The 27,976-nt window shown below is 46.1% G+C and overlaps 1 protein-coding gene across 7 annotated transcripts; it reads left to right on the plus strand.

The window, feature by feature from the left end:
• The first annotated feature begins 79 nt into the window (after positions 1-79).
• Positions 80-26,363, plus strand: kmt2e (lysine (K)-specific methyltransferase 2E). 7 transcript variants are annotated; one of them, XM_079294472.1, is made up of 25 exons: positions 80-378; positions 8,655-8,839; positions 12,510-12,624; positions 13,180-13,409; positions 13,560-13,699; positions 14,174-14,355; positions 14,475-14,513; positions 14,617-14,817; positions 14,981-15,147; positions 15,325-15,442; positions 15,548-15,657; positions 15,769-16,021; positions 17,041-17,139; positions 19,381-19,452; positions 20,047-20,232; positions 20,597-20,926; positions 21,076-21,375; positions 21,576-21,726; positions 21,808-22,037; positions 22,126-22,182; positions 22,443-23,003; positions 23,352-23,620; positions 23,788-23,867; positions 23,990-24,069; positions 24,161-26,363. In XM_079294472.1, exons 2-25 carry the CDS (start codon positions 8,769-8,771, stop codon positions 25,190-25,192), a joined length of 5,073 nt encoding a protein of 1,690 aa, XP_079150598.1. In that variant the 5' UTR covers positions 80-378; positions 8,655-8,768; the 3' UTR covers positions 25,193-26,363. The 7 variants fall into 7 exon arrangements, with proteins under 7 accessions (XP_079150598.1, XP_079150600.1, XP_079150599.1 ...); XM_079294474.1 differs by having other exon boundaries at positions 15,017-15,147; XM_079294473.1 differs by having other exon boundaries at positions 12,513-12,624.
• The last annotated feature ends 1,613 nt before the right edge of the window (positions 26,364-27,976 follow it).

Genomic DNA, 27,976 nt, shown 5'->3' on the forward strand with positions numbered 1-27,976 from the left:
TGATGGGGAGGGAGGGGGGGGGGAGGCGGAGTCTCGGCAGTCCTGGCAGGGCCGCCATTTTTGCAAAGGGAAAAGAGACTGGTTTGAGGGGATCTAATTTCGAAAAGTCGCCGATGACTAGGGCACTGTTTTAACGGTTTCGAATATATTTATAGTCAAAAATTGGATCACCTCGTAGACCAAGAAGCGATAGATTTTTCACTCGAAAGGACTCTTTAGCAAACAAGTTAATATACAAACATTTAAAAGCTTTGCTAGGGATCCGCAGTGTGTGGACAGAAGTATTGTTTTGGTTGTGGAAGCTGTGCTGAAAGCGACGGGGGTCTCTCCCAGGTCCCCTAATTCGCTCTTCAGATCATACAGAGTGGACATAAAACGGTGAGTAAACTGCATTACGTGGTAGTTTAAAGGTGAATACAAATCCGACCTGGAAGGCTATTGTTGGCTTTAGTTAGCTTGGCTAGGCTAACGTAGTTGTAGTATCAGCTGAGTTTAGCTTGCTAGCTAGCTGAGCAATATCATCCAGGGTCTGTTACGGTAGATGTAAATTTATTTCATATTTGCCGAGATAAAGATTGAAATAACCTGCCAACTAGGTGACGCAAGTTTCCCAAAATGTCATGTTGGCAAGCGTAACGCCAGGAGACCGATTGCTAACTAGCGCATGCTACTAGCTCAAATTAGCTCGACACAGACAGACTCTTTGATAGTGTGGCGATACAAGAAACGTCACACAAAGTTATCAGGTCAATATTATTCACAGGTAGCAACGATCGGTGTAAGTGTTTGCTACACGCGTTAAAGCAGCCTTAAGACCAAATATATATATATATATGTTAATGTTATAAAGGTAACGTAAGACAGAAAACTAGAAAATTGGATTAATGGCTGTCCCACAACGTCTTTGATACAGCACACTGACTCGGTCAACAACAGCTAACATTGTCAACTTGTCCTTAAAAGTACGATGTATATTGATGTTATTCTGACTGGGGTCTCACTTCGTGTTGGTTTGAAACAGAAGAGGCCATGTTGCGCACGGTTTCATTCGCTTTAGTGTCACTAATGTGACCTCCTAAATATAACCGCTTTATTTGCACATACTTTACTTTACATCAGCTACAGTCTGTCAGAAAAACGCATCAGTCATTTCTGACATGTGTTACTTGATAACATTTGCAGCACCCTCAGCCAGCACGAAAACAGTACATTTTAGCGTTAGTTACAAACTTGAATTTGGTCGTGGTGGCTCCCACCCTGCATTATTTCCGTTCAGCGAAAACTATACAAAGCCAGAGAACAATGAGCTTTTACATGCATGTAACGTCAAACAAGATATGAAGATGTTTAGTATGTTATCTACAATACTACTCAAAGCAAGACCAGCTGCTATAATAGCTTAGATGCCGATAGCTACATTGCGCAGTAATCTCAGGCTACTGAGCTTTTAATGGAATTGTAGTTATGACGAGAGGTAATCGGGAATAGACCCGATGTCACACGACTAGCTGACTACTATTATACGTTATAATCGGACATAAAAGTGCATTTTGCATTAATTTAGATTTACGGTTCGTATTGAGTTCTAATGATGCAAGCGTGGGGGAGGGGGTCTTGCATTTTGGGCAACTCGCCCCAGCCATACAATTTGTAACCCCATCTTCCTGCTGAAATACACTGTCGCAATTGGCTACTTTACACGACCTTAAAACAAATACAAGTATAAATGTGCAGTCGCTCTGGTTTGCCTCGTTGTCGCCCTTTCTTGTCTGTGACGAGTCAAGTATTAATCCACTTTTTTCGTGTCGGTAATAGCTCAGCTCGCTAACTTTAACCCTCTACGCATTATGTCGTTAGCTTCCGATGGCTAACGTTACTTTCCACGGCCATTTTTTTTGGCGTTTATATACGGCCCAAGTAAACAGATACTCCATGCATCATTGTGCTAAACGCTGTTTCTTTCGCTTTTTTGCATACCGGTAAAAAAAAAAAGTCAAATTTAAGGCGGTTCGTTCGTCGATTGCTTCGCCATTGCTACATTTCCAGACGCCATTGCTGGCCATAATTGCTAGCCGATTAGCTTCCAAGGCTTAGCTGTCGACGAATTCACAAAAAAACTCTAATGGTAACAACACAGAGACTGTACCGACAGAGTGATACTTAAGTTAGTGTATGAAAGAGGCGATTGAATGCATTCTTGGGGGGATTTTCCTCCCATGGCGAGGCTCCCCTGGCCACACGATTGTCTCGCAGTCCTGAGAAAAGCGCTATGAAAATGGCGACAGCACCAGGGTGTTGTGGTGTAACATAATACAACGTTGTACCCTCCACACCCCTATCGGCAGGACTGACTGCAGCGCCGACACACTCACTGGGAAGCAACTACACAACACAAGGACTTTCTTTTTATTTTAGTTGAGTTTAAGCATTTCAAAAACGTCCAAACAATCAAGATCATGCATCGACAATACTGCGCTTTTTTTGTTGGCTTGTAGTAACATTCACTGACGCTGTTGAGGCTGTTCTCCCAAAACGAATTACACAGTATCCCTCTAACATGCGTCACGGCTTATGCTGCCGCCAGTGTTTCGTGTGGTAATGTTGGATGATGGGACATGAGGTTTATTATCAAAGAAAATTAGATGTAAGTACTGCAAAATAGAGGGGGCACATTGATGTACTTGTTGCCAGCATTATGTTTCATAAAGGTACACAAACATAACTCTTTGTCAAAATATATGTATTACAGACAGCCTTTTCCACATAAACACCTCCCTGAAACAGTCTTTACGAAGTTAACATTACATAGTTGTCCCCTACACCGGTGTTTTGCATGTATTTCCTTTATTGTGATAGAAATGCACTCCGTATTTAATTAGACATGTTTATGTGAGCGGCTTAGTTATAACGGGTACACAATAGTCAGATGCTTATCTTTCATATTGCTTCTGCACAATCCCATATGCTGAACATTGAATGCCAGAAATGTCTCCTAAAATTGTATTTAAACACAGTATCAACATATTAGAATGAAGAGAAATCACAGCTATTTTCCAGGATAGTGTTTTCAAGCCTTTGGGCTCTCGCAAAGCCCTGTGTTGTTGTGGCACAGCTGTCTATTCTTCAACCTCACCCTGTGGGACAAACTTTCGCACTTTGTTCAGCTGAAATGCCTGTTAATGACTAATACCAAGTAGTGTGTTTTTCTCTTTTCCTACTGATCGTTTTAATATCAGTTCAGTGAATGAAACGGAAATTTCGCAGTTACTGGAGCACATTTAATCACAGATATTCTTAGTTACATTGTAGTTCAAACCATCAACAATACACATGTGATTTACATGACTGTAAACAGCTGTTTAGCCGTAGGGTGAGGATGTTATGTGATTGTCAACCTCGTGCAAGCCATCAGTGTTAGACTCATAGATGCTTGTTTGACTAAAGCACCTGTCCGTAGCAGGAATAACGTATGACAAGGGCCTTCATACCCCTTCAAAGCATACCATGTGAAATAAGCAGACACTAGAGGGTCGGTTTATAGTCTGTTTATCACTACTCGTATCATAAACATTACTAGGCACTTGAATGGTCTGTATAGCTTCTATCCATTGAAGTTCTCAGTCATTGTAATGAAGTTCAGCCGCCTGTGTGGTTCACATAATGGTAAGTGCTAAAGGGTCTTCTCTTGGGTGGAGGGTTTATTACTTATTAGATGAGTGAGAGGGCCCTTCTGTGCAGTGCTTAATCAGTCTCTGCAACATAATGCACAAAGTCCCAAGCCATCTTGTTCTTGCTTGTAAAGGAGCAGAGGCCTGTGTCCTAATACTCACTCCTTTCCCCCTTCTTCTGTCTACATGATATTGTAGCTGAAAGTGTTAAATACCGGACCGGCTGTATGTGTGCCTGGTTGCCTTGTGCGGCAGCAAAGTGTGTTTGCGTGCTTTGTTGACAGAGATGGTGATGGTAGGTGAGCTGCCACAGGGACAGGCAACTATGGCAGGTGGCAAGGAGACTAGTAGTCTCAGATGACACCTTTCCTCTCAACTTAACCCCTAGCGAGACACGCATAAGATCAAAAAGCCAGCACCGAACTATTTTGTTTTTCAGAGTGCGCAGCAGCGAGAGAGAGTGAGACAAAGACAATAAAGAAGTCAAGCAGGTGCATAGGATGTTTCTTGATGTATTGACTTATTGATAGAGCGGATGAAGGCCACATACTCCTCTGCTTTCTCTTCGACCCTCTTCCGGTACTTGGAGGAGCTCCCCTTGTTATTGTGCTCATCCCAGTCTCCAGACAATAAAATCCCATCCCTGAAACAGTAGCACATCTGTGTAGGTGAAGTGTGTGTCTCTATAGGTGCATACCTCACCTTGTGTGTGTGTGTTTGTGTGTCTGTGGCCTGGTCTCCAGTGATCTCACTTGTGTGATACCCAGACACTGAGAGACCCAGAGACAAAGCTGCCTGGCTCTGGGGCCCAACACAGTCACATGGTATCTCAGCTGGGAGGAGAAGGGCTCAGGTGACCTGTTTTCGTGCAGCTAGCTGGGCCGTAACAGATCCCTCTTTAAGCTAGCAAGCTGCCTCCCCGACAGGTGGCTTTAGGGCTGAGGCTGCTGATGCTGTAGCCCTACCACACCTCCCTAACCTCCTTCCTGTTGTTGTGCCCGTGTTGCAATAGCATGCATGGGTAGTAGCACGAGGCAGGATGGGCTGAATAAAGAGGGGATATGCCATCAATGTTGGTGATGTAACGGCACTGCGAACCAGGCGCGAAATTGATCCTCGAACACTGCTCTAATGGGACCTCTGAGTAGCTCTTACTATTCTTTTGCCCGTAGGTGTTGTAGTTGTCTCTCCCCATTTTCTCTGGACCCGCATGAACATGCATACCTCAAATTCTAGTTCGCTGTACATTGCATTCTCCAAATGCTGTAATTAGCTTCTAGCTGCATGCATGTGTGCCAGGATTGCGCTCCATGAACGAGAGACGAAATAGTATCGGCCTTCAGTCACACAGCTAAAGATGCAGTGCAATGTAACGTACACATGTCTAATTTGTTAAATGTTAAAAACAGACTCACCCATGACCGCACAGAGCCTGGCAGTGATACTCCTTAAGCAGGAACGAGAGGGAGATGGAGAGATAGTGCCCGGAGCTCTCTTGAACAGACATTACTCAGACTACAGGAGTGCTGCCCCTGCTTTGCTGCCAGATCCCGATCCTACTAACTTTAACTCACACACTCCCTGACTGTTTGAACTGAGCACAGAGGATATTACTTGGCTTTTCTGTCCTTAGGATTATATGTCTCACATTTTACCACATCACAACCACATACATATGCCATTGCAGATGCAACATGTGGCAGCCCCTGAAAATCCTCCTAAACTGTCTCATTTATTGTTTACTAGTTGCTAGTTCTAAGACACTCTCCTCATCATCTGACTCCTAAATTGGCTGATCTCTACAGTCAGCTGAGGTATTGGCTTACACTCTCAACAGCACAGTTCCTATTGTGGCCATAAAAAGATTGCTTGTGTGGACCGTATCCCCTGCTGTATTGATGTACGACTTCACCTTCAGTGCTCAAGTGCAGAGGGAGTTCTGGCAGCCATGGGCACACTGATTTATGAAGGACGGGGCAGATGCAGTGTGTCCCACTGTGGGTACCGGGAAGAAGAGGGCCGGGCCTACATTCCATCTGGGTCACACTTCTTCCTGTGTACATGACTGCATTTGTAAGAGTTTGTTTTAATCCATTTGTTTATGAGTCATTGCAGCCAGCTATGAGGACAGTGTGAAGTCGCATCAGCTTGGCAGAGAGGGGGGGGAGTTGGTTCAGTTGGAATCTGTAATTTTCTGTTGCTTCTCCTACTTATCGAAAAGCATAATCTGCCGAGACTTTGCTGCGAAAACAAGAATTAAAACACTTACACATAGAGCGTTGGTAATAAGCTGAGAAGAGAGGAAAGCTGTCGTCTGTAGCGGCATTGGATTTTTAGAGTGTGGTGATGTGGGTTTTCCCTCACTGACTTCAGTGCGGTTCGGTCTTAAAAGGATAGTTATTCCCCCCACACAATGACGTGACTGTGTCCCCTTGCTGAAGGAGGGAAGGAAGGAGGAGAAAGGAGAGACTGGCTTACGCTGTATGTGCTCCACTCTGCCACCCAGAGTCCACTCAGGTCTAGGCTGTGTAGCGTCACTGTCAGACAGACCCCGTGTACACCTCCCCCACCTCGCTGCCCTCTGAAATGGAGGGGCTTCTAAAGCTCCCTACAGCGCAAGGAAATCTGTGAAGGGAGCGCATGAAAGAGGTCAACGGTTTTAGAGAAAACAGACGCTCTGCAAACCGAAATCACTTCCATCCCGTAGCTCGTTTTCACTATTGTCCACTTTGGCTACATGTCTTTCTTCATGTCCCTCTTCTACTCACCCTGCCCTGTGCATGTTCCCCATTTTCCCCACCCCTGTGCTTCCATAGCCAGCAGTGGATTTGGCCAAAGGTGACTTTAAATGGTCTCTCCCAGGCTCCATGTAATTTGGAGCTGCATCTGCGACACTCCCCCTTCGCTCTGCGTTACTGTCTCGGGTTTATTTGGGAAATGTACAAGAAGAGGGAGAGAAATCCGGCTGGGTGGGGTGACTGGGCACAGGAAGGGGGGAGGGGGGGATTTTTCTTTTCTTTTCCTTTGGCTGTGTTTCTCCAGTGTGATAGACATCTCTTCGAGAGGAAGTAGGAGGAGGAGCAGGCAGAGGCAGTCACAGCGCAGTTCAGATTTAGTCAGGAATGCAGCTGTACTGTAATTGTTTGTCTTTTTTTCCACCCGCCTTTTGTTAGTCTCAACTGTGTCTGGCTGTAGCGCAGTGCTTGTATGTTTGCACACTGATCTTCCTTATGGAGAGGAATGTTTGAAAGGACAGGGCTGAGGGGTTATCTGTGTGTGTGTGCGTGTGCGTGCATTCCTTAGTTGTGACAGCAGGATTCCCTGGGTGAAATGGAGACAAACCTAGTGGACGAGGGAACGAACAGGCTGCTTCAGAGGAAAGCTCTTTACCAGTGCTAAAACATACTGGGCCTTTCAGATGACACAAAAGAAGAGAAGTCTGTCATTTCAGTGTTTTTTGGCAAAGCGGCCTATCCTTGTTCTGGTTACATCCGCTTCAATCGTGAAAGGCCTCTCTGCCAATGATAGTGCCCCTGTTTATCCCATTCACTCACTAAACACAGAATCAGAAGAGAATTTGGAGGGTGATCCCATCAGCAGCCTTGGCTGACACACAGGGGTCTTCTTCCTGCTATTAATTAGGCCTGGAGCTGACAGCTGTCATGTCTGTGAGCCTCTCACCAGTCCTGCTGGCTCTAATAGTGCATTTGGTGGAATTAGTACCTGAAATTACTCTCACGGCTGTTTGATTTTTCCCCTATTTAAAGAATCTTAAGTTGTGTGTTTATCCCCATGTGAACTATCAGTTCCTTTGACAATTAACCCGGCAATGAAATCAAGTTTTCAGACATGTGTGTTGACATGTTTCAGAGGACAAGCCAGAATAGGCAGTCCCATCATAGGCGTGCAGAAACATGTTTTGGTGCGTTATTACTTGCTAAGTGTGTAAAATATTGTCCCTGCTAAATACATGACATATTCCTGCTTTGTAACCCCTCTCCCGTGTACACCCCAAGCCACGATTTGAGCCTTTTGTTTGGCCCCAGTGTGCATGAGCAGGCGGAGGTGTGACCTCCAGCCTATTTTGTCTCGGCATCTGTCCCTCACATTAATCCCGCTTATCAACAGAGCTCTCTGAATCAGAGGCAGCCACACGGACACATATGCTCCCGTCTGGACTCGCCTCAGACACAAATGCATGGCTTAATATATCAATACTTTTGCTAGTATATGATTTATTAGTCCAACTGACTTCCGACTTGGGGACCAGAGGGGCACTACAGTCAATGCCTGACAGTCAATTATTGATGAAACGATCTTACTTGATCTCTCGCAGTGTTTTTCCATGTGAATAACTAGAGACTCTTAACAGTAGTAACAATCAAAATGTAAGCTTTCATATCAGTAATGCATGTAGAGAGTCTCTGTGTGTGTGTGGTCTTTTGGATAGGTGGGTTTGAGTGCTTAGAATAGAGCAGTCCTTTTCAGTCGAAGGGGGGAAAAATGGCTTCTACGTGTTGTTGCGTTTTTTCCTCCCTCCTTTCATGGCGGCTGGCTGCTCTGCGCTCTCTTGCTCCCCTTTGTGGGAGCTTCCTTACAGTGCAGCCTTGTGCATTCCTGGCAGCTAGTGTGTCGAGGTTGCTTTAGCGCAGTTTGCAGCAGCAGCTCAGGCTTCACTTACACAGTATTGTATCCTCTCCCTTGTCATCAGTCAATACCTCAGCTTGGTAGCTCTGTCAGAGGGGAAATTCCCTGTCAAACACTTCCCTGTCAAACGCCGTTCTTGGTCTGAAAGTATGAATCATGTATAGCGTGTTCTGGAAATACCCCGTTTTCACGATGATTTGTAATTTGGGGTTTGCTTGGTACTGCAGCCTCGCAAGTGCTTTTGTTCTTGGTATGAAATCAATCACGCATTGTGTACACATCACTAACTGGTCCCTTTCTCCTTTGTCTCTCTACCCTCCTCTCCTACTACATGCTCAGGCCTTGTGGATGCACTTAGATGTCTGCAATGACTGCTGTGGCTGGCATGCCTCAGTGTTTTGGACTCCCATTCTCTGGACTCAGTAGGACAAGAACTGATCAGCAGAGAACGTCATGAGCATAGTCATCCCAGTAGGGGTGGACACAGCAGACACCTTGTACCTGGACATGGCTGCAGGCTCAGAGTGAGTAACACTTGACAAACACCAACACCGTTCACACCTTTTTTAATGCCCCCCTCATTCGTTCTTGCATATTCGTCTTTGCCAAAAAAGTTCATTCTCAGTTTCACTACCTGTTCTCATCGCTCACCCTTCTTAGGTTTGGCTTCACTCATGCATTTGACGCTCTTAGTCAATATGATTCCCTCTCCTATGCCCTCTATTATGAGTAAAGCAGCTCTATTATATTCTTAATTTAAATTCTGTCTTCTCACATAGATCTCCTCTCCCACATTTACAAAGTTAATGGAAAGGTATTTTGCAGGGCCCCTAAAGTGTCTGCTCTAATGGACAGTTCAGTCTTACCATTGATTGTACTTTCACTCAGCCGTTGCTCATCACATTGACTCTGTTCTCCGCTATTAACTACATCTGCTTTTTGTGAAACTGGAAGCCCAGGATGTAGATGTATGTCTGCTGACTGTTCATGACACTGGCTGTGTGAAGCGTACACAACATCATTTCCCTGTACTTGATGTTTGCCCATGTGTTCGCTGCATTGAGTCGGTGAAACAAATGCAACACGGCTCCTGTTGCCTCCTCCTTCCCTTGTCTCCTATAGTCCCGTCAAGGACATCTTCCCGGTCAAATAAATGAAGCAAGAAGATCTCGTATGACTAAAGAATAAAACACACGTCACCAACTCCTGTCTCTTTAAAAAAAAAACGAGGCATTGCCCTCGTGTTACCATGGTACCCTTGCTCCCCCCCTCTGCACTGCGCAGGGCCTGTTGCCATGGTCACTGGCCCTGAGTGACAGGTGGTCCTCACATAGACATTGGCGTTTTAAACCGTCCCACCGGGGGTAGAAGTAGAGCCGTGACTCTCTGCGTCCGATCGCCTGCTGCAGCTTTTATTCAAAAGCAGATAACGAGCTTGAAAAAGGGGGCATCCAGCTGCTACTGCAGCCAGACCAAAGGGACCTCGCGTAGCTGGACACGCACATAATATATATATATATATATATATATATATATATATATACGCAGCTCTTTGGCGTATTGTGAGTGCGCCAGCCGAGTTAGTGGGGCTGGTTACTCACCAGCAAAACAGCGTCATGTCCCTTACTCGTCGCCCCTGAAGTCTGCAGCAGCGTGACCAGCTGTTGTCTAATGCAGTAACGTGTCCACAGTGACACTGGAGCTCGCCGTGCGCGCTCACGTCAAACTGGGATACGTCGTGTTACCATGGAAGCAAGTGGGGAGTACTTAAGGAGTGAAGGCGTTGCCTCTGGCTTGTTCAGTGCTGCTCTCTTTTTCTTTCCTCTCCTGCTGTTGATCTCTCCTCGTCCACTCTGCCTCTCTCCACCTTCTCTCTCGGCCGGTGTTTTTAATTTTTTGTTCAATACTCTTGACACGTATGAGCTATAAATAGTGCATACCTGGCGACACACCTTAATTCTCTTCATTTCTGTCTCTCACTCGTTGTCGTGTATCTGTTCATGTTTTGAGTCTGATCATGACATATCTGCAACCCTCTCACTCATGTGTACTCTAACTCTCTAGGCCCTCCTTTCCACCTCCCAGGAGTGTAGTCATGAGTGATACAAACTCCTCCAGCTATAAACGCATGCATTCAGACATGCTTTACTTCCTTACTGAACAGGCTGGCTCACATGTTTGCCTTCTGCATTTCTTTCTCTCACTGCCTCTCTCACTGATTCACTTGTAGGACAAACTGAAAGAGTGCGAAACCCCAATTACTTCATGAACAATCCCCCTCCTTTAACCACTTAATGATACATGCTTCGGACAGATCTTTAATCCATGTATTATAAAATATAGACTTTGATCTGGTTAACCATTAATGGGAGAAAGTTATTGAGCCGCCTGCATTCTCTTAAGTATGATTTTTTAAATTCTCCCCCTATCTTTTCAGCCAGGCTCTTTCCACACATTTAAACAGTTTAGATTCTTCTGTGTCAGTTAATCTTTTGTGCACACACTCACAAAAACACACACACACCTTACACTGGGTCCGCCTCCAGACCTCATGCATGCTCTTACATTTTCACTTTGACAGTGAATACTTGAGCGGCAACGCATACAGGAAGTGTTGCACATTGCTCTTACGGCGTGCAACAAGAGAGATAGGGCTGAGAAGGACTCTCGCAGGTATTGTATCACCACTTTACTTCGAGATTCTAGATTTTCATTAACACTTGCTCCAGCTACGTAATTGTTACCGATATATATCCAACTGTGTTGGTTCTTTTCACCGTTGGCTACTTGTTTTCTGAATAAAAGCTTCAAAATATGGCCTGTTCAGAGCTCCCATAGTTTGTTAGTCCTTTGTACCCATCGTGCTCCGTATATCTGAGAGGCTGTCCAGTATGCCATGTGAGCTGTTCGCCATGTTTTTTGCCTTGTTTACAGAAACTTGTTGGCAGTGGCTCTCATGGATTTAGTTGCTGTATGGTGTACTTTTAGAGTTGAGAGACGGAGCAGAGAAGGAAACAAGCTTCCGCAGCTGTCACTTATACCGACACCCCTTGGTGGTTTTTGTTTGTCTCCCACCTCGGAACGGTTTCCGAGATAGGACTCTGAAAAGAGAAGATTCACGGGATGTTTTTGCATGATTGGTCCACAAACGCATGTATCCGAATAGCTGCCGCACCTCGCAAGTGCATTGTGCTTGTCCTGAAGTGTTTCCCTCTTTCTTTTTCTTCCCTCTTTACACCAAACTATCTTGTCTCATGCCATGCGTTATGGCAGTTCCCATTCTCTCTTCCTCTAGAGCCACCCCTTCAGCAACCGAAGAATAGATTAGTCATGTCATAATAAGGGTGGGTTGGTCTCAAACGGCCAAACAGGCTCCCTTCTTAACTGCATTGTGATCCTGGGAAAAGTGGATCTACTGGTTTTGCAGGAGTACATGGTTGTGGGTTTAGTTGTTGTGTGGATGACAGACGGCACATTTGAAGTGATTGTCTGCCTTGTGGATGTGGGGTCAGACTTCATTTATTTTGAAATGAAGTAGTAGTATTATTACGACTCTCAGGCATGACTTTTACAGCCACGGTGACATGACAGCGGGTGCAGTCAGTGGTGGAAGAAGTATTCAGATCCTTTAGCAAACATATCACAAAATGTACTGGAAGTATTAAAAGCAAAAGTACTCATTCTGCAGGAAAACGGACCATGTAACAGAGATTTTGAAGAGTTTTTGAGACTTCTGCAACACAAATTTATATAATTCTTTCTTTATCTTTACTTGAAACATCTGAGAAGTTCAGTAGGGAAATGCAGTACATCTTAATGTGTGTGAAACGTGCAACACTTGCCCCTTAAATGGTAGCGTAGCAGAGTAAAGTGGAAGTATGAAATAGCATAAAATGGAAATACTCAAAGTACAAGTTGGAATTGTACATTATTAAAGTACTTGCACTTTGCCCCACTGGGTGTGCAGTGACTTACTGCTCCAGGTCCCCTGACAGTGTGACTGTTTTTAGCATGCGTCCACATTCTACTTCTATGTCACCAGCACTAGCTCCCCTGCTAAGCATACTGCCGTGCACACACTTCCTAACAGAGTTTGAGGAAGAACAATTACTCCGTGTACACCTTGTAATCAGAGTTTTTTTTTTTTTTGTCAGTGTACTGTAATGTGTGCTCTCCGTTTGTCTCTCTGCTCAGCAGACCAGAATCGGTGGAGGCCAGCCCTGTGGTGGTGGAGAAGTCCAGCTACCCACACCAGATCTACAGCAGCAGTTCTCACCATTCCCACAGTTACATTGGCCTGCCTTACGCTGTGAGTACACACACACTGTTCTTCCCTTCGCACCATAAGACAAATAACCTACAAACCTAAGGCCCGCCCTCTCTGTTAATCATTGAGCGTATGACTGGCTTTCATTTAGGTCAACATAGAACATGGACTGTGGCATAAGTGGTGCAGGGTTTAGTTGATTAGTTGATTGACACACGATTAATCAGCACGTTTTTTTGGGGATAATATACTAATCGTTCAGGTAGTAATTTAAGAAAACGTGATAAACATTTCATGTTCACAGCTTCTCAAATGTGATGATTTGTCTTGTCACATGGTAAAGTGAGTATTTTGGGGTTTTGAACAGTGTTCATATGAAACAAGACTTTTGATATAATCAACTCAGGCTTTATGTTTGATTAATGATTAATCAGAAGAAACAATTGGTTAATCGACAATGAAAATAATCTGTAGTCCAGATGCCTGTGAATCAGTGGTCTGTGCTCCACATTACTACTCCTCCCTGCTGAATTATCCCTATGATAAACTGTCATTTACCTACACCCGGTGACCGCCCATCTTCCCTCCTTCCATCAGGACCATAACTATGGGGCGCGGCCCCCACCCACTCCACCGGCCTCCCCTCCCCCCTCCATGTTGATCCGACAAGGAGAGGGGGGGTTGTTTGTTCCAGGAGGCCAGGACGAAGCATCCAGGGGCACAACGCTCAGCACCTCAGAGGATGGCAGCTACGGGGCCGACATCACCCGCTGCATCTGTGGCTTCACCCACGATGACGGCTACATGATCTGCTGTGACAAGTGCAGGTAAACTGACCAGATTTTCTTCACGACCTAAATTAATTGGTGACTCACACGTGTGTTTCCTCGTGTGTCCCAAAGTTGAAGCAACTTCAAACTGTGATTTTTAAAAGTGTATTAAAAATCTATTGCTATGATTTTTGCCCTTTTTTTCAGTGCCTGGCAGCATATTGACTGCATGGGCATCGACAGGCAGAACATTCCTGAGACTTACCTGTGTGAACGCTGCCAACCACGACACCTGGACAGAGAGAGGGCCATCCTGCTGCAGACCAGGAAACGAGAGTGTTTGTCTGGTGAGCAAGACTACACATGTGTATATCTAGGCCCTAGTCTGCCTCAGAATGTTTTTGTTTACCTTCATGTTCAACAAAGTTGCAATATGCTGACACAAAGTTGGATAAAATACAGACCGACGGTTGTTATTTTGAGAGCTGGTTATGAGGGGTTAGAAGTTTTCTGTTAGAGCTCATAGATGGCTCTTTCAGTTCTGCTTTAACTGTCCTCTTTGCTGCAGTAAATGGCCAGATTGTTATTGAACCCAGCAGGTTGCAGGCTGTGTCAGGATGCCGCTTCCTCAGCCTGGGACACGCTGACACCTGCTGGACAAGAAGCAAACTCCTTTTCTAATCTGCGCTGTAGCATACCTCATCTTCCATTGGTGTAACACAGCTGGCTCTCTATGTTGGCCTGCAGCAGTGTGCAGTCTTTTATATCTTTGTTCAGCACTCCCTCCTCATAACATAATATGCATTTGTTTGCTTATTCAGATGGTGACACCAGTGCTACAGAGAGTGGAGACGAGGTGCCGTTAGAGCTCTACTCCACCTTCCAACACACGCCTACCACCATCACGCTCACCACTGGACGCCTTGGCCATAAGCAGACTGATAAAAAACGTAAAAAGAGTGGCGATAAAGAGTCTCCAGCATCCTCTGCCCGAGCTAAGAAGGTCAGATTCAGTGAATTTATAATGAACCAAATCAAAACACATTATGTATTACATCCTTATTATATATTATTGTATACTTCAATTAATAGAGTTTTTGATGTCTTTACTTTGTCTGGCAGCCCTTCCGAGAAGGGTCCAGAAAGTCCTCCAGAGTAAAGGTAAACTCACTGAACACAGCACTCAAGAGTCCCGTTGTCTTCCGTCAAACCCTTAAACCATTTGTACCAACGACTGTCGTGTTTTTTGTTTTCTTTCTCTCAGGGTGCTGCTCCGGAGCAGGAGCCGACAGAGCACCCGTCTCTGTGGGAGAACAAGCTCAAGACGTGGATGGAGCGCTACGAGGAGGCCAGCAGCAATCAGTACAGTGAGGACGTCCAGGTCCTGTTGCGTGTCAAAGAGCAAGGCGATGGCAAGAGCCTGGCGTACAACACGCACCCCGCCTCCTTCAAGCCGCCTGTGGAGGTAAAAACCTATTTACATTAAAGTCAGATGTACAAACTCGCCCACTCTTACAATCCCTTGTGAACAGGACATGCATACCCTGATCATTTCTTATATTTAAGCAAATGTACCATCCCAGCTTCCTCTTTGTATTTTATTATAACTTAATGTGTTCCTTGTCCAGGATCTGCACTCATGCCAGAGTGTCTCTCTCTTCCAGAGTCAGGTTCAGAAGAATAAGAAGATCCTCAAGGCGGTGCGAGACTTGGCCCCAGACTCCCTCATCATTGAGTACAGGGGGAAGTTCATGCTTCGACAGCAGTTTGAGGCCAACGGATACTTCTTCAAGAGGTCAGGACACTAGTCACTTCTCAGAAGGAGTTCTCCCTGGAGTTGTTTCATATGAATGTAAATTGGATATTGCAGCTCAAACCAATTAACTGATATTAAGGGTTCTGGGGAATGTAGTTCATTAGAGTGTGGTGTTTTTATGTGAATAATTGACATTCATGCTTTCCCCCTTTTTAGGCCGTACCCCTTTGTGTTATTTTATTCTAAATTTGACGGACTGGAGATGTGTGTGGACGCTCGCAGCTTTGGCAACGAGGCCCGCTTCATCCGTCGCTCCTGCACCCCCAATTCTGAAGTAAGTAAACGTCCGAAAAAACTGATTTAGTATGGTAATCTTACCCACTTCAATTAAGTCAGCCCTTATGCACAGTTTTAATATTGCATTACTCTCTGTCCTCAGGTGCGGCACGTCGTTGAGGACGGCATGCTGCATTTATACATCTACTCCTTGAGGCCTATCACCAAAGGCACAGAGATCACCATTGGTTTTGATTATGACTATGGCAGCTGGTGAGTTCTGAGAGTAGCATGCAGAACCACAGTGGTATGGCAAGATCCTTTTGCCTCCTAACTTCACATTTCCCGTCTTTCTTTTGTGTTTCTTTCTCTTCATATTTGCAGTAAATACAAGGTGGACTGTGCCTGTGTGAAGGGGAACCAGGAGTGCCCGGTGCTCAAGCACAACCTTGAACCCACCGAGAACCTGGGCTCTGGAGGCCGGCGCCGAGGGAGTCGCAAGGACAAGGAGACTGTCCGGGACGACCTGGGCCAGAACCAGAACATGGGTTTGGACTGCGACGGGAAGAGCAAGAGCGTAGGCGACGGCAAACAGAGGAAACTCTCTCCTCTCCGCCTCTCCATCTCAAACAACCAGGCAAGATTACACTTTTAATGAACAGCACACGAAACGCACCCACTCTCATCCTTCTTTTACACTGAACATACATATGTTACATGTTGAGACTCTGTCCACTATGGCATATTTATTGTTGATGTACATTTACCCTTGTGGTCCATGCATGCAATTTTGTTTGATCTCTGTTAAATGTTTTGTGCATGTGTTTTCCATTGTCAGTCAATCTACATGCTCTTTAGTTCCCTATTTTCTCCCCATCATCCCTTTATACATCCACCTCTGCCCTCCCCCCCCCCCCCAAACTAAGAATTTTGACAAAATAATTCAGATTTACTGTCATTGCACAAGACGCCTTTTGTGCCATTTGTCTGGCCGAGTTGTGACGCACTCGGAGAATGGCGTTTCTCTTGGATGTGTTGACAGCAACAGAATTTCTCGTCTGTAGCAGAAAAGCAAATTTCACTTGCCATGGCCAAGTCAAATTGTTTTTTTAAGTTCATTCAAGCAGTTTGAAATCACAGAAATATTGTTAGTGTTGAAGTATATTTCAAAATGTGGTGCTTTCATCATTAAGAAATCATTCCCGTGTGTCACTAGCCTAACACTGTGGGTTAGACATCCCAAAATGTCTCCGCTGTAATTTCAGAATGATGAGATGAAAGATGTACCAACAGAGTAGATAAACAGTGTAAAAGCCCTATAACAACCATATGTTCGCACTAAAGGCAGGGCAGAGTATGTCAGCTGCTTAGTGGTTGATTCTGTTAGAGGGTGCTGGTACAGCATGGAGTGTTTATTAACACATTTATTAACATTTATGAACACCAGTGAAAGACCAAAGACGAGTTCTGAGCATGTTTTGTGCACAGATTGACCCCTGAAAAGTAGCAGAGTCGCTTCCCCCCTATATTTCAGTTTACTTCCCCTCCTTCCCTCCCTCTCCTCCCCTCTTACCTGTCTCCCCCCTCTAGTCTGTAGCTAGACTGACTGATCAGCCATGATAAAGCGCCATACCCCCCTCTCCCCTCCTCTTACAGGATCCTGAGTTATATGAGGATCTAGAAGACAAAACCTCCGTTAGCAATGAAGTAGAGATGGAGTCAGAGGAGCAGATTGCAGAGAGGAGGAGGAAGATGGTAAGTGTGCCAAGCTAGGGGGCTACAGCTTTTCTTCTTTTTTCTTAAATTTTTTCTTAAATTCTTTTTTTTTTTGCTATGCAGCCACCCAGCAGAGAAAGTGACAATAAAAATGACTGTTTCTCTGAGTGTGGACCAAACCATTTGTCTGCCAGGGGGGTTTGTGGCTTGGATAGGAGCAGCTGTCCTATCTCCCTTCCATTAAACTACCCTCCTCTTCATCACTTATCTACTGCTAGTGCTCCCGCCTCTGTCCATGCCCTTGTTGATATTTTGCTCAGTCGTACTTGTGTTTTTTTGTTGTTTTTTTTGTTCTGCAGCTTTGGCTTCCCTCTTCCTCACAGTGCTGAGGCTTCGTGCTTGTCTGTCATTACACAGTGGCATTTATTTTCCTCATTTGCTACCAGTTTTTTCTCTCCAGCATATTAAAAAAAATGAATCTGCCTCTCAGGGCTACATGCCTGTTAAGAACACCATCTCCTGTCAGTGGGAACAAACCAGTATGTTGTGTGTTGATGGAAGCTGAAACCCCCAGCGTGCGTTATAGTTCCGAGTATAGCTCTCCTCTCACCTTTATTGTGGCTTGAAGTTTAAAATGGCCAATTACTGGTTCAAACCCTCTTTCTCCTGCCAAAAAGTAGACTGTGCCTGAGAGATGGTATCAAAACACGCACACATGGTGCACTTCACACACACACTCTCTCTGGAAATTACCCCGCAGTCAGCTTCATTTCACACGGTGGACCCCGAGGTGTAAAGTGCTGACTCATCTTTGGCCAGCATACAGTTCTGCTAATCGGCCAGAGAGGGATAGATATTTGAAGGGAGGGAGAGGGAGTCGGAGAGAGAGGAGGCGCTGCAGAGGGTAGAGCCTTGTTGCCAGGGCCGTATTGACTTTGGGAGATCCAATAGGCTGGTTTCCATGGAATGTGGCCCAGGAGAGAGCTCTGCTGCCGGATCAAAGAAGTGTGCATTCATAAACTGACGATCACAAGCATAGTAGATGCATGTGGGTGTTTAAAAATCGAAGGCGCGGGGCAGATAACACTGTTGTGTGTTGCCATGATATTTTGCCTACTGAAACAAGAGCCCTTATTGTTTGAAAAGGCATCCTGGTTTTCCTGTGTAGACAAAATTTGGTATTTTTGTGCCGGCTAATGCCTCAAGTATGCATTCTACCTGGCTGTGAGTTAAGTCTACCCTTAAGGACAATAACGTTACGGTTGTTTTGAGGCCCATCCATTAGCTATACCTGCTTATCCTTGTAGCCAATCGTAGCTGACATTGGGTGAGAGGCGGGGTACAACCTGGGCAGGTAGCCAGTCAATCACAGTGCTGACACATAGAGATGAACTGATTAACCTAAACCTTCCTCCCGTCTGACTGTGGGAGGAAACCAGAGCACCTGGAGGAAATCCACGCAGAGCTAGCGAACGCACAGAAAAGGCCCCAGGTTCACAGGTCCGAACCGAGTGTGAGGCGACAGTGCTAACTGCACCACCGCCCGTTGTTTTTAGGTGATTGGTGCACATGTGTTTTTTTTAGTTTTTTTTCTTTCTTCTTTTTGCAGCAAAACAACATACAATCTTTGGCCATTATTTATTGCCAGACTCACATGTGCACGTGTGTGTTTCTGTTTCCTGAACTGTATTATAAAAATAGGGCTTCGAGAATGTTGCGCTGGCCAGTTTATTCTTCTGGTTAGTTGGTGGTGGGAGCAGCAGTCAGATTTTTTGCCCTTTTGATTTTTGTGCTCCAAACAGGATGTTCCTCAGTGTGCAATCTGCAACCACAGTTTTTGGATTGAAGACCAAAGATTTCTTTTGTTTTTACCATATTTCCCTCACGATTTCAAGTTTAGTCACAGAAAGCCCAAAACCACACCGTTTAAACTTGTATTGTGATATAGGGAGGTGTTTATATAATGATGGAAAACCTTGAAGTGTTGTGGCAGGTGTGAACTACAAAAATGTGAAAACATCAGCTATTTCAGAAATGACCCGTAACCTAGATATCGTAAGTTATTTGGCAGTTTGTGGCGTTACGTCTGTTACCAGTATAGTCTATCGTAGGATATTACGTAAATTCCAACCTGTCCAACATCTAGAGTACCTGACGCAGACCTGTTTTGTACCACCAGATCAGGGAGCCACTAGTCTAGCCCTGTCCAGTGTTTGTGAAGCCTTGTTTAGGGGGGACATGTCTCTTCTAAACTGGGCTGTCTCTTTATTGAACATTCAGGCCAACCCAGCGGAGCAGTCCCATCTCCCTGTCGGGGCGGCTTCCAGCTGGAAGGGACTGAAACACAAGGAGGTAAACTTGACCCATTCATAGCCAATTCCTACTCCACCCATCTACCCCCAAATCTCCCAGAGGTGACTGACTTACAAGCGTACTAACTGTCCCGTCTTCAGCCCGATCTTTCGGCGATGTGTCTGTTGTTTCAGTATGTTTCGTGGTATGAATATCTTTTCAATGGGGTGTTCTGACTGGTGGAGGTAGAGCCGGGGTTATTTGTGGCACAAACATGCATATAGGAACACATTAGACATGCAACCTCCTGGTTTGTCAGGGGTTTAACTGTAAAGCTCTTTTTCCGGTAAGTTATGAAAAACGGTGTTTAAATGCAGTCCATTTACATCCTCACCACATTGTTCCTGTTGCCTGACCGTGTCTCCTTTTTTTGTTTCTCTTATTGTGAAAGCAAGGGGCCACTTTTACACCCTTTCTTTCACTCGGCACTTTGCACAGCTTGATCGGCTTTTTGCTGTGTAGCAACACATTAACCATTGTATCGCTACCTCTGGGGCTACGTGGGAGAGTATAACTCCATGGACTAATGTCTCCGCTCCCTCTTCCCGTCCATCGCCCCTTTCCTTTTCCAACCCCACGCCTATCTCTCTGCAGACACGGGAAGAGCGAAAGATGGAGGCCATCCTGCAAGCCTTTGCCCGAATGGAGAAGAGGGAGAAACGTAGAGAGCAGGCCCTGGAAAGAATCGGCGGCGTCAAGACGGAAGTCGGGGGCCGCAGCGACATCAAGGAGGAGCCTCCAGTCACACCGGAGATGGCCGATTCTCCAACCGTCATGCAGGTGAGAACATGGAGACACAAAACCTTTAAATGGTTGCGCAATCCACTGCAGCAGTCTGGTTATCAAAGCTGTCTTGTGTTCTACCAGCCTCACGAAAACAATAACAAACTTGCTGGTCCATAACAGTGATATAACTCAACTATTTACGGATGAGAATCAAGCCATCACCTTGGTTTAGGGTCTCAATACTCTTAAAGGGTACCTAATGACCTTTACTAAAGATAAATTACTAAAGACAAAATATACATCAAACTATCTATCAAGGATTAAATATGACTAGTGGCCACGGGGGACATGTTTGTGGTTGCGTTTGTAGCTTTGCATCAATTTAAACGATATAAATGCTCTACTGTGTTTCTCACAGCCGCTACTGGAGGTGAAAGAGGAGCCGGGATTAAAGCCGGCCAAGGTCAAAAGCTCGAGGAACAGGAAGAGTTTCTCCAGGAACCGCACGCACATCGGTCAACAGCGCCGGCGAGCTCGCACCATCAGCACCTGTTCCGACTTGGCCCCTGGCTCTCCGACCGAGTCTCTGGAGCCTCTGAACAATGAATCCCCCGAAGGAGAGATGGCCACTGCGCCTGAGCCGGAGGCCCTCCCCGACGAAGCCCCGGACAGCAGCCCTCCGCACAGCAGCAGCTCACCTGCACCTGACAGGAACCGCAACGGGAGCAAGAACTTCAGAGCTAAAAAGGTACCGTAGCACTATCTCTGATATACTCGACTCTTTTTGTTTATGTTTTGGTCTTTTGTCTAATATCTGGGTCAATATCAAACGTATTCAATGTATGGGAAACCCTACGGATTGTACATTGATACATCTTCTCAAACTCTCTTCCGCAGCACTTTGTGTGTGAGTGGGTGGGAGAGAAGCAGCAGGACCACGGTGCAGTGCGAACCCCGGAGCCAGTCCCAGAGAGGCCGCTGAGAATAAGCAGCGACCCTGAAGTACTCGCCACACAGCTCAACGCCCTACCGGGCATGGCCGGCTCTCCACAGGTCTACAGCACCCCCAAACACTACGTCCGCTTCTCCTCCCCATTCCTGGCCAACCGCAGCCCCACCACTCCCGGAGTCCCCACTGGGAGACGGCGTTCCAGAGAACTGCCTGAAACACCGACAACCACCGGCTCCTGCAAGAAGGTACTGCTTTAGAAATATCCCCATTTTGGCTTCGATACTGATGGAAGAACGTACACCTGTGGATCTGTCTTTAGTGGACACTGCCTTTCTGTCAGTCAGTGGCTTTGATTCTTCTTTGCTATTGCGTTAAATGCCCGTAAGGCTATCGGTGTTTAGCTGCGACCATTGTTGGCTGACTGACCCTTTACTCTTTCTTACAGCGATGGTTGAAGCAAGCTCTAGAAGAGGAGGGCTCCACCAGCCCGGCCAGAAGACCGAGCCTCCTCATGCCCAGCGAGGGTCCGCTCAGCCCCCCCATTAATGGAGACTCTGACAGCCCTCTACCCTACAACGGTACCTGCTCACTACCAGGTCGGTAGCCAGCACTCAGTCTGGTGTAACGTTATAAATGTTGGATGAATGCTCGGCTAAATCACACATTTCTCCCTACAGAGTTGCCCACACCTTTGAAAAAGCGGCGGCTGAGTCCGCTCGATGCCTGCATGTCCGAGAGCTCGACTCCCTACGACTCCCCTTGTGCCACGCCCACCAGGGCCGACCAATCGGAGACACCCACGACCCCCATCTTACTGGCTACCCCACCGCGTCCCCGAACGGAGGAGCCAAGTACAGAGCCGCCCCTGCCCAGCACCCCAACACAGACACTTGATGTCCTTCAGGAGGTAAGGGTGTGGAAACCCCACTGGAGGCTGCACATTTGTTTGCGTGAGTAAAAGAACTGGAGTGGCTCAATCTGTTGTTGTTACACAGAGTGAATCTTCAGTGGAAAGCTCCCCAGAGGTCAGCCGAAAACCCAGTGTGCAAGAGGTGAGCGAAGGATGAACCTAAAATGTATATCTAGGCTGCAATGATTATTTTATGTCATTGTTTATCAGGTAAACAACTTTATTTTGGGATCACAATCTATGATTCTTCAGTAGAGAATGATGATGACCAATCTAGCAAATGCGTTTATTTTGACAAATGTTAAGTTTCTAAAAGTAAGATGACTTTTCTTCTTTGACTGTTTACAAGAGGTCCTTTTGTTATGTCAGTCCCCTGACGTTGCTCCCTCCTTCCTTTCCTAGGCCGATCGTCCTCCTTCGTTGGCCTCCTCTCCTTGTTCCGGGGCTCCCAGTTCAGACGGACCCCCGACAGAAGCCACGGTGTCGGTTCCTGAAAGTCCGCAGCCTCCGGCCGCCGAGCCTGTGGACTGCGTAGAGGACAAGGCAGAGGGTGTGGTTGTTGAGGGGGGGACTAATGAGACTTCCCCATCTGCAGAAACTTGTGCTTCCTCTTTTCCTGGCTGGATAAAAAGCCCAGACAGAGTCCCGACTGGACCAGCTGGCCTGAACTTCTCTCCAGTCAACTCAAACTTAAGGGACCTCACCCCCTCACACACCCTGGAGCCTCTGGTATCTCCCTTCAGGCCCGAGGCTGCAGCTGGGGCTGCAGCAGGGGCCGCAGCAGGGCCCGCAGTCGTGACGGTGCCATTGGTTGGCTCCCAGCCGCCCTTCAGTGAAGCCCAGGGGCCGATCTTTTACCCCGGCCCCGAGGAGGGAAGTTCACTCGGCTTCTCGCGCTCGCTGAATGGGGATGGCTCTGGCGAGGGAGGAGGGTCAGCGCAGAACCCCCCACAGAAGAAGAAGGTGAGAGAGCAGTGCTCATTACATTTTACTTTTACTTCTTAATCCTTGGAGCATAGCATAGATACTGTAAATAGGTTAAAATTAGATTTCAACTCGGGCTAGTTGATATTCTTTATTTTAAAAAACATCTGCTGGGACAATATGTAAGTGAGAGGAAAGCTAACCAAAGAAAAACAGTGTTAGAAATGCTGTGATGTTGATGTTTTCTGTCACTTCCTCTCTGAGATGAATTGGCTCATGCTGCTCTTTGTTTCAGTCGCTGCCCAAGTGCTGCCCTCTACTGGTGCAACATGAAACGTGCTCTTTGTTCATGAATGACATTGAGGTGGTGGTTCTGCATCTTCCCAGGTTTCCCTGCTAGAATACAGGAAGCGTCAGCGCGAAGCTCGTCGCAGCGGCTCCAAGACCGAGTGCAGCTCTCCCGTTTCCACCGTGCCACCTTCAACCGTGGACGCCTTCCCTGTTGCGTTAGAGACCCCCAGTGAATCTCCTCTACCACCCGCTCCTCTCTGCAACACCACCACAACCACCACCGCCACAGTGAAGGAGCCCCAGACAAGTGAGGAGGCAGAGGGGTCTGGAGAGAAAGGAGAGAAGGAAGGAGGAGAGGGACAGTGGTATGTTTCAAAAGTACTTCTACAGCAAAACATTAGGGACCCTTTGTTATCCAGTTGTGATTCATGTTAGTAGTGTAGTGTATAGTAGATATCCTGTATCGAGGTCAAATTAATTAATTGGTGCAGATTTCCAGAGGAACTTTGTGATGATCCTCGATGTTTTTTAGGATGTCGTCCACTTCTGTAGAGCAGGCCCGAGAACGCAGCTACCACAGAGCTCTGCTGCTCAGCAAAGACAAAGACACAGGTGAGAATAATGCTTACCACATCATATCTGACCGTTAAATGTAATGCTGTAGCCGTTTTCCCCAAAATGTCTATTTATTTTTAAAGATTTATGTTTACATCAACATTTTTACTGTTTTCTAGATGGTGAGACGGAAGGTGGAGACACACCTGCACTGAGAGATTGCCCATCTCCAAGTCTTCAAAAGACCCCTACCCACACAGTAAGTCAACCTCACCCACACGAGGTGGATCTGACCCGTCCCCGCTAGTCAGCAACACCTGTGTGACTTTCTCCCGCTCCCCCCCTCACAGCCCTGCTCTCCCGGTCCGGTCGTCCAGCCTCCCAGTCGGCCAGCGAAGGAGGACGACGGTGACGGTCGGCCTCGGACGCCAAATCAGACCAGCCAGCCGCCGAGCAAGCCTGCGGGACCCAAACCAGCTCCTCTGACCCCCACGAAGCTGCATCCTGCCCCGTTGCCCTCCTCTCCTGTCCACTACCCTGGACCCTCCCTCCTCCACTCTCCCAAGCCTCAGCCTCAGGGCTCTCCCTACCGCAGCCAGAGGGCGCTGTTCTCCGCTCAACCTCAAACTCAGGCTCAGACTGGCCCAGCTCCTTTCCCCCAGTATAACGCACAGAGTGCTCCACCACCACCTCCCCCTCCTCCACCAGCTCCACCAGCCTCGACGGCGTATTTTCCCAGCCAGAGCCCCTCACCCGCCGGACCTTTCTCTGGGTTTAAACCTGCCGTCACCCCCCCTTACCCTCCTGGTTCTCAGCCCCTGATGCAGACTATTCCCCACAGCGTGCACTATCAGAGCTCAGCGGCTCCACCGCCTCCTCCACCCCCCCCACACCTGTTGTCCGGCCCCACCCTGCTGCACGTCAACCTGCAGCCGTCTCCCATCCAGCAGCACCAGCTCATGTTGACCACCCCTCCCCCTCCTCCTCCCCCTCCTCCTCCCCCGCAGGGCCAGACCTCCCAGCAGCAGCCTCCTGCTAGCAGCACCCTGCTGTCGCTCACCCCTCCTCCGCCTCCTCCCCCGCCTCCCCCCGCCCCGTCGACAAGCGTCCTGATGCAGCCCCACCACTTTCAGAACTTGGGGGCTTTTCAGCCGGCGTTGCTGCACCCGGGCACCGCCGCCAACCCTTCAGTGCCCCCGTCGACGTACCCCCCAACCCTTCAGCAGACCGGACTGCCCCCACCTCCCCCTCCACCTCCCCAACAGACTCAACAAGGCCAGGCCCAGGCCGCTGCCTCCCAGATGCCTTCTGGGACTCGTGGGGCTCCTACGTCCTCGACCCCCTTCCACAGCCCGGGGTACCTGAGCACGGGGTGGCACTGACGGCCCTCTCTGCTGTCGGGCCCCGGCAGCCCCTGAACTCGGCCGGAGAGGGCCGTGTATCATAAGCTGTAGATATGTTTTCTATTTACATGAACACATGGCCAGTGGAAAAACAGCTGATTGTGGGATAAAAGGATACTTTAAAAAAAATAAAACAAGGACAGAATATTTTAGAAAAATGGACAGTAACCTAATCTTCAAGACAAACTGATAAAAACGAAGATGGACAATCCCCCTGGTGCTCTCGACCCGCTCTCTCTGGCCTCCGTTTGTTTTTATATATCCTTCCTGTGATGGAGAGGAAAGCTCTTTGTTCCGTGTCTTGTTTGGACCCCCGTTGTAAGGCTCCGCACTTTGTTTATCAGTGGACATTCCAGCCTATACCCCCCCCCCCTTCATCCTCCTCTCCTTTGTCAGTTATTCGTTTTTACTTCCTCTTCTCTCTCGTCTGTTGTCGGCTCTCTACACCATGTATTTGTTATAATCTAGTGGCTCACTATAGCAAAGAGAAAGCTTTTTGTATGGAGAAAAAAACAATTATTTTTTTTATTCCTCTGTCTAACAACAAATATCTGTTCACCGCTACAGATTCAGAAAAGACTCATTTCTAGGAGCCTGCCTCACCATCCTGGGAGGCTGCACTCGTGTGTTCGTCTGTCTCTGTGTGTGTGTGTGTGTGTGTTATAGGATGTGAAAGAGTATGGTTGTTTAAAGGAGGAAAGTGTGCGTGTGTGAATTCTTGTAACGAGTGCTTGTAGTCTTCAGAGATAGGCAGAGTGGCCTCGCCCACAGGTAGGACGTTAGCGGTTTATTTTTGAATATCAATGGTTATTTGTAGAAAGTGTAATTTAATGTATAGGTGGTTACTCCAGCTTTCACCAGGAACCAGTTGTAAATATTTGCTGCTTTTCTTTTCTATGCTTGTACAATTCGCTCCCATCCCATTTTTGAAATATGGTTGTAAATATGTACGCTCTTCTTGGCAAAGCTGAATGTTTCTGTGACTGTAGCATTATTTTTTTCCCTCTCTGGACTCTCTTCAACTTTGTCTTTTTTTTTATTATTATTTGTGTGTGAGTGTATGTTTGTGTGGAGGGGAGAGACTCACAGACACTGCACTGTTTGGCTATTTTCATGGTTCATTATAATAAATCACTGTAATGACAGTTTTATACAACTTGTTGTGTCATGCGTCTCTGGGAACATTCCGTGCCGCTGTCTCTACCGTCTGCGTCTTTGACGAATATCCACTCGGCGATCAGCCTTCAGGAGAGGAGATGGGGAACCTTCAAGGACTGCAACATGTTCTGCTGTAGAGACTTACCTGTGAGTTCAAGGTTTCTATGAATAACTGATATTTTGGAGTTGATATCCAAAGTATTGTTGGTTAATGTGTTTGGACATTTGCAATTATTAGGCAATCTCCATCAAGCACATGTACATCCATAAAACAATGTGTACAAAAAGAACCTGCATACTGTTCACTCTTTCCCAATTATTCTGCTCGGAGACAAATGTTTTCATGTCTGTGAATTGAAAGAATTGGGAATTAGATGGCAATGTTTTGGTATTTCTAGCTATCTTACAGGTACAATTGTAGAAATTAGCTTTGGGAAATTGGTTCATTGCTTAATGTATAAAGGGTAGCGATACTTCAGTGTGAAGGGAAAGTAAACCAGAGCAGATACTCTTGTTCACTATGACCGTTTTAGACTTTTTTCGACATGCTATACTATGACAGTTTTTGACTTTTTCCGACATGCTATACTATGACCGTTTTTTACATTTTTCGACATGCTATACTATGACTGTTTTTTACATTTTTCGACATGCTATACTATGACCGTTTTAGATTTATTTCGACATGCTATACTATGACTGTTTTTTACATTTTTCGACATGCTATACTATGACCGTTTTTTACATTTTTCAACATGCTATACTATGACCGTTTTTGACTTTTTTCGACATGCTATACTATGACCGTTTTTGACTTTTTTCGACATGCTATACTATGACTGTTTTTTACATTTTTCAACATGCTATACTATGACCGTTTTTGACTTTTTTCGACATGCTATACTATGACCGTTTTTGACTTTTTTCGACATGCTATACTATGACCGTTTTTGACTTTTTTCGACATGCTATACTATGACAGTTTTTGACTTTTTTCGACATGCTATACTATGACCGTTTTAGACTTTTTTCGACATGCTATACTATGACCGTTTTAGACTTTTTTCGACATGCTATACTATGACCGTTTTTTACATTTTTCGACATGCTATACTATGACTTTTTTACATTTTTCAACATGCTATACTATGACCGTTTTACTTTTTTCGACATGCTATACTATGACTGTTTTACTTTTTTCGACATGCTATACTATGACCGTTTTAGATTTATTTCGACATGCTATACTATGACCGTTTTTTACATTTTTCGACATGCTATACTATGACTTTTTTACATTTTTCGACATGCTATACTATGACTGTTTTTGACTTTTTTCGACATGCTATACTATGACCGTTTTAGATTTATTTCGACATGCTATACTATGACTGTTTTTTACATTTTTCGACATGCTATACTATGACTTTTTTCGACATGCTATACTATGACCGTTTTTGACTTTTTTCGACATGCTATACTATGACCGTTTTTGACTTTTTTCGACATGCTATACTATGACAGTTTTTGACTTTTTTCGACATGCTATACTATGACCGTTTTTGACTTTTTTCGACATGCTATACTATGACTGTTTTTGACTTT

Source organism: Melanostigma gelatinosum (assembly GCF_949748355.1).
Source record: "Melanostigma gelatinosum genome assembly, chromosome: 22".
Classification (NCBI taxonomy): Eukaryota; Metazoa; Chordata; class Actinopteri; order Perciformes; family Zoarcidae; genus Melanostigma; species Melanostigma gelatinosum.